Here is an 11,424-nt window from a genome sequence, read left to right as displayed (position 1 = left end):
CTCACCTCAGCCTCCCAAAGGCACGGGATTACAGGCTGAGCCACCGAGCCCAGCTTAAATCAGATTCTTAAGTCTACAGTGAGAGTATACTCATTCACTTCACACATCTACAAGCATTCACACACCATGCACACATGCCCAAACACGTGTGTACATCTGGGGTATGCACTCACAGGTCACTTTCTTCCATCTCCATACCAGCTCATTGCCATTACTCACTGATTTGGGATCAGAAGGATAGTAATGTGGGCCTAGCCTTGGGCCCTCCCCGGTCGTGGTCCCAACACCCCGACAGGAGCGTGGCTCTCTCTGAGAGCCAGGCTGTCCCCCTCCCCCTGGGCGACACCACCACCCCTTATGAATGAACCATTACCTTCCCTAGGGTCCGAGGCCTACTGCACCTGTCCCGTCATTTCCTGGTATTTCCTCGTCACCTGCTGGGCTTTCTGGATGAGGTGGGTGAGGATATGATGGAGGCTGGAGAAGTGGAGGTGGAACTGGGCTTCCAGCTCCTCATCCTCGGCCTCCATTGCTGCAGCCTCGTTCTCAGCCTCGTGGGCTTTACCACCTGCCAGCTTGGCCTGCCACTCCTCCCGTGGCAGCAGCCCGTGGTCCACGTCCACACGGATGGTCTTCAGCATGGTGAAGTAGGTGTAGAGATCGGGGGCCCCCGCCCGGGCATGGCCCCCGGGTCCACTAAGCTGCACATCTCGCAGAAGGCTGGGGATCATCACCACCTGCTCCATGTTGCGCACCTCAGCAGAGTACCGGTCCATCACGGTCAGCAGGCAGTTCTTGGGATAGCGTTTGGTTAGCACCTGCATGGTTGCTTCCTCTTACACACTGAGCCCAGCAGACTGCCCCAGCGCTATTTCTAGGCTCTGGATCTGCCGGCGGATTGACAGGATGCCAAGGGCCAGCTGTTGGGTAACACAGCCCTGTTTTAGGCCAATCCCGGGACTCAGGCCCCAACGTCTGTGTCAGGCGATCCATCTGCCCACAGACAGATCTGCCAGCCTCCTGCTTGTCATTTCAGCTCTGCCTGACTGCCTCAGCAAGAACCTGGCTCTTCCTCCAACAGCTTGCAGGGCCAGTTGGAAGGAAAGTTTTCCCTTTGGCAACTGGTACACTTGACCCCAGGACAGTAGATAGTTCTTTCAGGTCACTTGAGATCAAGCTGCCTCTTTGCTTCCTGCTTAGGGGAGCCTCAAATGCAAATGCACAGCTTGCTTCTACAACATGGGGTGTCTCAGCTGTGAAATGAACAAGGGAAGAGGGTCATAAAATACAGCGGCTTGTTGTGGGGAAGAGAGCACTGGCATTGCAGCCAGTCCTGCAATTTCCCAGCTGAATTTTATGGCTCTTTTCTGGTTTACACTTACTGAGCACCTACTGCATATCAGGTTCTGTGCTGAGCTTTTCATGAGTGATCTCATCTCATCTTCACCATAACCCTGCATACATGTTTTATGTTTTTTTTTTGAGTTGGAGTCTCACTCTGTTGCCCAGACTGGAGTGCAGTGGCTGCTCCCGGCCACCGTAGCCTCGACCTGCTGGGCTCCGGCGATCCTTCCGCCTCAGCCTTCCAAGTAGCTGGAACTACAGGTGCGCGCTACCCTACCCGGCTCATTTTGATTTTTTTATTGTAGAGATGAGGTCTTGCCAAGTTGCCCAGGCGGGTCTCAAACCCGCGGGCTCAGGCAATCCACTCACCTCAGCCTCCCAAGGTGCAGGATTACAGGCTGAGTCACCGAGCCCAGCTGGTGTTTTGTTGTTGTTGTTTTGGGGTTTTTTGTTTGTTTGTTTGAGTTAGGGTCTTACTCCCAGACTGGAGTGCAGTGGCACGATCATGACCCACCACAGCCTCAAACTCCTGGGCTCAGGCAATCCTCCTACATCAGCCTCCTGAGTAACTGGGACTACAGGTCTGTGCCACCATGCCCAGCTAACTTTTTTTATTTTTATTTTTGTAGAGACACGATCTTGCCATGTTGCCCACGCTGGTCCCGAACAACTGGGCTCAAGCCATCCTACTGCCTCAGTCACCCCAAGTGCTGGGATTACAGGTGGGAGCCACTGTGCCTAGCTCTGCATAAGTGTTTTAATATTCCTATTTTACCAGTGAGGAAACTGAAGCACAAAAATAACTAAAAATAACTTGTCCAAGGTCCCACTGGAGCTAAGGTTCCAGCCCGGGACCACCTCTCTCCCACCTTCATGCAGTGCTCTGGACTGATGGGGGGGGAAAGTGGTTACATAAATTATACAAGTTAACCACCTCCAATCCTCTGTAAATCTGAGGTGGCGTTGCAAGGATCAAATAAGACAAAGCTACTTGGAAGGCTGAGGCGGAAGGATCGCTGGAGCCCAGCAGATCGAGGCTGTGGTGGCCAGGAGTGGCCACTGCACTCCAGTCTGGGCAACAGAGTGAGACTCCAACTCAAAAAAAAAAAAAAAAGACAAAGCCAATACAAATACTTTGTATCAGTCCAGACAAGCAAATAGGATTAAAAGAGAGGAAAACAAGTGCCTTGTAAACTACGAAGCACAATACCCAGATGTATTTATTATCTGTGAGGATTCTAGATTATTGCAAAGGCCTCTCCAACTCCAACCAGTAATTTCACAAGTAAAATGCTTCCACGTTGGCTTTGACCAGGAGCCTTGGAAGATGATAATTCTTTGCATAGCCATGTTGCCAATTTACAAACTGCACATGCTATATTTATTTAGGGACATTTAAGAAAATGAAGGCCCAAGGAGAGGCTCAAAGTTGCAAAGTCAAATGAGAACAAGACCTTCTGAGTTCTGGTTCAGGCACCTGCTCCCAACACCGCCTGGGGCAAAATGATCTGCTAGGGGCGATGGAACTTCCCCCTGTGGCAGAGTAGGAAAGAGGAAGAGTGAGCACCCGGGAGAGCTGAGGCTACCCAGGACCTCAGGCTTGTCTCACCTCAGCCACCTTCACCGCTCGCCAGGACGGGAGCCCTCTCTGCTCCCTGCCACCTGGCAGTCATTTACTCCTCCACTCCCTCCCACACCTATGGCCAGAGATATGAAAAAGCTCATCTTTTTTTTTTTTTTTTTTTTTGAGTCTGAGTCTCATTCTGTCGCCCAAGCTGGAGGGCAGTGGCACACTCGCGGCCACCGCAGCCTTGACCTGCTGGGCTCAGGTGATCCTTCCGCCTCAGCCTTCCAAGTAGCTGGAACCACAGGCATGTGCCACCACACCTGGCTGACTTTTTTGATTTATTATAGAGCCAAAGTCTCACCATGTTGCTCAGGCTAGTCTCAAACCCTGAGCTCAGGCAATCCTCCCACGTCTGCCTCCGCCAAAAAGCTCATCTTTATATTGAACTGAATTCGACCTCCCTATAACACCTAAATTCCAGGGTTACAGGCCTTAACTATTAACTATGCTTATATTGTGTGCAAAGGTGTTTCTCATCCTTTAACTCACTCAATCCCCACAAGAGTCCTGTGAGGATGAAAAACATGAGTATCCCCCTTTTTCTTTTCTTTTTTTTCTTTGAGACTGAGTCTTATTCTGTCACCCAGGCTGGAATGCAGTGGCAAAATCCTGGCTCACAGCCTTGCCCTCCTGGGCTCAGGCAATCCTCCTACCTCAGTCTCCCAAGTAGCTGGGGACTACAGGCATGCACTACCATGCCTGGATAATTTTTGTATTTTTTGTGGAGATGAGCTCTTGCTATATTGCCCAGGATAGTCTCGAACTCCTGGACTCAAGTGTTTCTCTCGCCTCAGTCTCCCAAAGTGCTGGGATTACAGACGTGAGCCACCGCACCTGGTGAGTATCCTCCTTTCCAGATGAAACTGAGACTCAGAAAAGCAGAGATACTTGCCCAAGGACTCACAGCTCAGACACGACAGGAGAAGGCTCAACCCAGCTCTGTTAGGCCTCAGAGGAAAATAAAGATTTGCTGTTGTTTTATTTTGTTTTATTTGTTTTTTTGTCATTACCAAAAAAAAAAAAAAAGAGGTGCCTAGCTTGGCAGAAGGCAGTAGTGTGGCCTCTGGTGTGGCAAGAGACTCAAGGGACCCAACTCTCGGGAGTTGTGTATAACAGCATATACTCAAAAAGGCTTCATGGACCTGACCATAAGGTGAAGTTTTTTCCAGAATTACTCCTTAGGGAAAAGGGGACTGTGCGTACTCATGTCCTCAGTCTTTATTCTATGCAGCGTTTTGCTTTTCTTCTACTTTACCATGAACAAAACTCTTAGAACAATAGTTTAGTCCAGTGTTACCTCAACCAGTCAGCAGGGGGAAGAATTTGCATCAAAATGTTTCCTAATCTATTAGTGGAAAAGACCAATTTTTCTTTCTTTTTTTTTTGAAATTTTTCAGAGATGGTTCTTACTATGTTGCTCAGGCTGGTCTCAAACTCCTGGCCTCAAGCATTCCTCCCACCTCAACCTCTCAAAGCACTGGGATTACAGGCTGAGCCACCGAGCCCAGCTGATTTTTCTAAATTATATGCTTACTTAAAGAATTTAACCTTGGCTGGATGTGGTGCCTCATGTCTGTAATCCCAGTGCTTTGAGAGGTGGAGGAGAGAGGATTGCATGATTTCACAGTTCAAGACCTGCCTGGGCAACATGATGAGACCTTGTCTTTACAACAAATCAAAAAACTAGCCGGGTGTGGTGGTGCATGTCTGTAGTTCCAGCTACTTGGAAGGCTGAGGCAGGATCACCTGAGCCCACCAGGTTGAGGCTGCAGTGGCTGTGAGCATGCTACTGCACTCCAGCCTGGGCAACAGAGTAAGACCCCAACTAAAAAAAAAAAGAATTTAACCTTAACAGATTACTTAAGTAGACAACTGATTAATTTATTTCTTGCCCTATCAAATTTTTTGTCTGCTTTTGATCTTTATTGGGAGAAAAAAATCTTAAAATGTTTTCTTTAGAAAATGGGGCTTCCCGGGTATTCAAACATCCAGGATTACTGAGTGATGGGTATAACCGGAGACCATGAGGCTGGACACTGTCATTTGAGTTCTGGTGTTTCCTTCAGGGTTACTGGTAAGCAGGCTCTGTGGGCTCCAGCGTCCATGCTATAAAGTGAAGAGTTGGCCGGGCTCGGTGGCTCAGTCTGTAATCCCAGTACTTTGGGAGGACAAGGTGAGCGGATTGCCTGAGCCCACGGGTTCGAGACCCGCCTGGGCAACTTGGCGAGACCTCATCTCTACAATAAATCAAAAAACTAACCGGGCGAGGTAGCGCGCGCCTGTAGTTCCAGCTACTTGGAAGGCTGAAGCGGAAGGATCGCCAGAGCCCAGCAGATCGAGGCTGCGGTGGCTGTGAGTGTGCCACTGCACTCCAACCTGGGCGGCAAGAGTGAGACTCCAACTCAAAAAAATAAATAAATAAATAAAGTGAAGAGTTTAGAGATTTGTGCAGGGAAAGCCCCTCCAGCCCTGCTTGTATAACTCCTGGCTCCAAGTCCAGGTCCCTAAGGGCATTACTCCCTGCCTTAGTTCTTACGTTTTGAACCTAGTCCCAGAGTCACCAACTCAGAACTGGAAAACATGATGTACTATTGCAGACCGGGCTGGGAGCACTGACTCCGGCATGGTGGGCAGGCCGGTAGGGCCCTGACAGCAGTTACCTCCTGCCTCTTTTCCCCGTGGCCTGGGGCAGCCCTGGCCTTCCTGGGCCTCACTTCTCCCATCTAGAAAACTGAGTGGGCTGATCTTGAAGTCCGCTCCTGCTAAGACTCTGGGGGACTTCTGAGCACACAATCCCTGTGCCTCCTTGTGTTATTCTCCCTCTGCGTATGCATTTGAATCCCATCTGAGGCCAGCCTCTTCCCAGAGATGTTCCTGGGTGTGAACCAGAGGGAATGAGGGAGTAAATGAGTGTGTTAGTGAGACAGGGAGAGAGTGAAGGAATTGGTAGTTGGGTGGAAAAATCGAGCTCTGTGAGCGAATGAGGGCAGAATGACTGGAGAGGCCTGGGAAGGAGGAGAGGAGGGTCTGCATGACCAGGTTCTCCCTGTCAGCAGCCTGTGGACCCAGACTGCCTCCAGATCTCCCTGTCTCCCTGGCAAACAGAATGCTGCCAGCCACGTGTCAGATTAGAAGACAGACAGGGGGTTCTTTTTTTAGTCTCACTCCGTTGCCCAGGCTGGAGTGTAGGGGTACGCTCCCGGCCACCGCAGCCTCAACCTGCAGGGCTCAGGTGATCCTTCTGCCTCAGCCTTTCAAATTAGCTGGAATTATAGGCATGCGCCACCATGCTCAGCTAATTTTTTGATTTATTGTAGAGATGAAGTCTCACCAAGTTGCCCAGGCTGGTCTTGAACCCCTGGGCTCAGGCAATCCTCTCACCTCGGCCTCCCAAAGTGCTGGGATTATAGGCTTGAGCCACCGCGCCCCCCGCCCCCCGGCCTGACAGGGGGTTCTAAGAGGACAGGTCAAATGCAGGCAAGTTCTATAAGTGGCAGGGGGGAGGGGCAGAAAAGGGGAGACGTGGGGTCTTCTCAAGGGATTCAGTGGAGCTCAGTTGTTCCTGTTCTCCAAGATGCCAGTCCCAAGAGCTGACAGGTTATCTGGCCTAGCCATGCCGTTACAGGTAGAAAACCCCAGCAAAGGAGGGAAGGGAAGTAGCAGAGGCTGGACTAGGCCTCAGACTTCATTCAGTTTCCCAAGCCTTCCCTCCCTCCCTCTTGTGGGGTACTGAGGCCAAGTGAGGTGTTTACTGGAAGGGCCTCCACAGAGCTGCCTAGGGCCTTACCCTCAGAGGATCTGAACTCCCCCAGCTGGGCAAACTGAACTGGTCCCAGATGGCCGGGGTCAAGGCCCCTGAGGGCCAGGCCAGGAACAGCGTGAGAATTTGGTGTAAGGGGTAAGATGAACAAGTGGTGCCTAGGGCTGCCAGGCCCCAAGTGACCCTGGCTGGGCCTGAGCCCAGGCGGCTACCAAATGGACGCAGACCAAGGTTGGGGAAAGTTTTCCATTTCAAAAAATGATTTTTATCATCTGATGTCTAAAGGCCTCAGGCTCAGGCTGTATTCCTTGCCTTGTCACTCCAGTCCAAACTACTGGAGGACATATGGGGTCAAGCGTCAGGAGCCTTGCAGGTATGATCTTTCCCACCCCCACCCCTGGTCTCTCAGGCCCTGCCATGTACTACAACCCCTCCCTCTACTTTCTCACCGTTGCCCAGGTTGAAGTGCAGTGACATAATCACGGCTCACCGCAGCCATGAACTCCTGGGCTCAGAGGCTTCTCCTGCCTCAGCCTCCCTAGCAGCTGAGACTACAGGTGCATGCCACCATACCCAACTAATTTTTGGTAGAGACAGAGTCTCGCTGTGTTTCTCAGGCTAGTCTCGAACCCTTGGGCTCAGGCAATTCTCTAGCCTCGGCCTCCCAAACTGTTGGGATTACAGGCGTGTGCCCCCTCACCTGGCCCCTGGAGCTCGTGTATGTGCCAGCACCATGCTGGGCCTGGGGATATAACAGGACATTAGGCAGACAAGCTCCCAGCACTCATGGCAGTTTTTAACTAGTGAAGAGAGAGCCATGAAGAACATACGCGCAAGTAAACATGATAACATCACGTCGTGACCTGCACTAGGAAGAAAATAAAATAAGGTAACAAGTCTCGCTCTCAGAGTGTGATCTGAAGACCAGCAGCATCGAATCACCCCAGAGCTCATCAGAAATGCAGATTCTCAGACCCCACCCAGGTCTACTGAATTGGAACTAGCATTTCAACAAGATCCCCAGGAGATGCCTACCTCCAAACATGGTTATTATCTCAGGGAGAAATAGGCAGTTGTGCTGAGACCTAAACATTCTTGGCTTTTGGAAGATCTGCCATTTAGGCAGAGGGAACAGCAAGTGCTACTGATCACAAGACATTCTCCTGAAAGGCACAACTTAACTCAGGCATGACCTCAAGCAGGCCACTCTGCCTCTGTAGGCCTGTTTCCTTTCTGGAAAATGGAGGCGTTAGATTCACTGGAGGATCTTCCAAGCCTAAAAAACTGCAATTCTTCTGACTGATGGATTTTTCAGGCATCAAGGGCCAAACAACCAGCTAAGGAAAAACTAATATTTTTTTTTTTTTGGCAGGGTCTCACTGTGTTGCCCAGGCTGGAGTTCAGTGACATGATCACAATGATCACAGCTCATAGCAGCCTTGACCTCCTGGGCTCAGGAGATCCTTCCACCTTAGCATCCCAAGTAGCTGGGACTGCAGGCTTGCATCACCCACATGTGGCTAATTTTTTTTTTTTGAGTTGGAATCTCACTCTGTCGCCCAGACTGGAGTATAGTGGTACCCTCCCGGCCACCGCTGCCTCGACCTGCTGGGCTCCAGTGATCCTTCTGCCTCAGCCTTCCAAGTAGCCAGAACTACAGACATGCGTAACCATGCCTGGCTAATTTTTGTTTTTTTTTTTTATTGTAGAGACAAGGTCTCACCAATTTGCCCGAATGGATCTCGAACCCGTGGGCTCAGGCAATCCACTCGCCTCGGCCTCCCAAAGGGCTGGCATTACAGGTGTGAGCCACCATGCCCAGCCAAGGGCTACCTACTGAATGCGTGGTAGAGCCCCTTCTCTGGAGTCCTCAGGTCACCCCAAGAGGCTCAGACCTTTCCTGCTTACTCAGGAATATGGGTATCTCTGCTGTTCAGAGAATCCACTGTGAACTCTACCGTTACAAAGGTCCTGTGTGAAGGGCTGACCAGGTGGACCCAGAACCTGGCAGGTCTTCCTGTCCAGCCCCACTCCTGGCTTCCTCCCTGTTACACGCCTCCCCCAGTTCTGGGAAAACCGAACCTTTCTTTCAGCTGATGCAACTAGCTCCAGGGGTCACCCTAAGGCCTTCCAGACTCCCTGAGTAGTAGAAAGAGGGGCGGGCCGGGTTCGGTGGCTCAACCTGTAATCCCAGTGCTTTGGGAGGCCGAGGTGAGTGAATTGCCTGAGCCCGCAGGTTTGAGACCCGCCTGGGCAACTTGGCAAGACCTCATGTCTACAATAAATAAAAAATTGACGTGGTAGCGCGCGCCTGTAGTTCCAGCTACTTGGAAGGCTGAGGCAGAAGGATCGCCGGAGCCCAGCAGGTCGAGGCTGCGGTGGCCGGGAGCGGCCACTGCACTCCAGTCTGGGCGACAGAGTGAGACTCCAATTCAAAAAAAAAAAAAAGAAAGAAAGAAAGAAAGAGGGGCGAACGTGTCAACAAAGCGCCCATCAGGCAATTCTAAATGTCTGGATTGTCAGAGCTGCAAGACTCTACAGCAACCCAAACCTCACAATTTACTGATGAGGAAACTGAGACTCCTACTTATATTTCTTTTTCTTTTTCTTTTTTTGAGTTGGAGTCTCACTCTGTTGCCCAGACTGGCGGGCAGTGGCCGCTCCCGGCCACCGCAGGCTCGACCTGCTGGGCTCTGGCGATCCTTCCGCCTCAGCCTTCCAGGTAGCTGGAACTACAGGTGCGCGCTACCACGCCCGGCTGATTTTTTGATTTATTGTAGAGATGAGGTCTCGCCAAGTTGCCCAGGCGGGTCTCAAACCCACGGACTCAGGCAATCCATTCACCTCAGCCTCCCAAAGCGCGGGATTACAGACTGAGCCACCGAGCCCGGCTCCTACTTATATTTCCAGTCATGTTTTGTTCTCTCCCCTGGGAGGACTTCACCTGCCATATGCATCACTTGCTATAAGGCTATGATATCTTAAAATTCTATAGCTGGGCTCGGTGGCTCAGCCTGTAATCCCGTGCCTTTGGGAGGCTGAGGTGAGTGGATTGCCTGAGCCCGCGGGTTCGAGACCCGCCTGGGCAACTTGGCAAGACCTCATCTCTACAATAAATCAAAAATGAGCCGGGCGTGGTAGCGCGTGCCTGTAATTCCAGCTACTCAGAAGGCTGAGGCGGAAGGATCGCCGGAGCCCAGCAGGTCGAGGCTGCGGTGGCCGGAAGCGGCCACTGCACTCCAGTCTGGGCGACAGAGTGAGACTCCAACTCAAAAAAAAAAAACAACTCAGCCAATGAACACCACTCTTCCAGGTCTGCTCAGGCCCCTGGCCCTTGATCCACCCTCAGCCCTTTGTGGGGCTCTCTTCCTCTTTCCAGCCTGATTCATGTGCTGGCTTCTCCATGACACCTCCCTTCACCATCAGTCTTCTGGCAGTATAAGAACTCCGTCCACCCCTCACTCAAACACCTTCCATGGTTCCTTGTTTGATTTTGTGTGGACACTGTAACAAATACCACAAACACAGTGGCTTAAAGCAACACACATTTATTATCTTACAATCCTGGAGGTCAGAAGTCCAAAATGGGTCTCACTATCCTAAAATCAAGGTATCTACAAGGCTACATTTCTTTCTGGAGGCTCTGAGGAGTCTGTTCCTTGTCTTTTCCAGCTTCTAGAGGCTGCCTGCATTTCTTGACTTGTAAACCCTTCCTCTGTCTTCAAAGCCAGGAAAGCCTTCTCATGCTGTCTCTCTCTGATTCTCCCTATTCTGCCTCCCTTTCCCAGTTACAGTGGGCATAGCAGAATAATCTAGGATAATATTACCATCTTAAGGTCAGCTGATTAGCAATATATATATTTTTTGAGTCGGGGTCTCACTCTGTCATCCAGGCTGGAGTGCAGTGGCATCATGGCTACTGCAGCTTCAACCTCCTGAGATCAGGCAATCCTTCTACCTCAGTTTCCTTAGTAGCTGGGATTACAGGCACCCACCACCATGCCCAGCTAATTTTTTGTAGAGACGAGGTCTCACTATGTTGCCCAGGCTGGTCTTGAACTGCTGGGCTCAAGCAATCCTCCCACCTTGGCCTCCCAAAATGCTGGGATTACAGGTATGCTCCACTGTGCTGGGCCAGATTAGCAATCTTTTTTTTGGGTTTGTTTTGTTTTTAGAGTTGGTGCCTCACTCTTTCACCCAGACTGGAGTGCAGTGGCCGCTCCCGCCCACCGCAGCCTCGACCTGCTGGACTCCAGCGATCCTTCCGCCTCAGCCTTCCAAGTAGCCGGAATTACAGGCACGCACTACCACGCCCGGCTGATTTTTTGATTTATTGTAGAGATGAGGTCTCGCCAAGTTGCCCAGGCGGGTCTCGAACCCGTGGGCTCAGGCAATCCACTCACCTCAGCCTCCCAAAGGCGCGGGATTACAGGCTGAGCCACCGAGCCCGGCTTGGATTAGCAATCTTAATTCCGTCTGCCACCTTTATTCCTCTTTGCCATGTAACCTAACAGTCACAGGTTCTAGAGATCAGGACATGGACTCCAACTCAAAAGAAAAGAAAAGAAAAGAAAACTTGTAAACTCTTTTGTTGAAAAACATTTGACTTGTTTTTTTCACCACTGTCCCCACTATTCTTTTTTTTTTTTGATTTGGAGTCTCACTCTGTCACCCAGACCGGAGTGCAGTGGCC

At 51.0% G+C, this 11,424-nt stretch overlaps 1 protein-coding gene across 1 annotated transcript; it reads right to left on the bottom strand.

Moving 5' to 3' along the window:
* Positions 1 to 392: 392 nt before the first annotated feature.
* Positions 393 to 837, bottom strand: THRSP (thyroid hormone responsive). Its single transcript, XM_008068702.1, has one exon. The coding sequence runs from the start codon at positions 822 to 824 to the stop codon at positions 393 to 395; it is 432 nt and encodes a 143-aa protein (XP_008066893.1). The 5' UTR covers positions 825 to 837.
* Positions 838 to 11,424: the final 10,587 nt, after the last annotated feature.

Source organism: Carlito syrichta, unplaced genomic scaffold (genome assembly GCF_000164805.1).
Source record: "Carlito syrichta isolate Samal-C Ts95f unplaced genomic scaffold, Tarsius_syrichta-2.0.1 Scaffold311480, whole genome shotgun sequence".
In the NCBI taxonomy this organism is placed as follows: Eukaryota; Metazoa; Chordata; class Mammalia; order Primates; family Tarsiidae; genus Carlito; species Carlito syrichta.
Note: the sequence above shows the minus strand (reverse complement) of the source record. Positions and strands in the feature narration are given on the sequence as shown.

Coding starts and splice junctions, on each gene's coding strand:
- THRSP (XM_008068702.1), bottom strand. CDS start 824: ATGCAGGTGCTAACCAAACGCTATCCCAAGAACTGCCTGCTGACCGTG.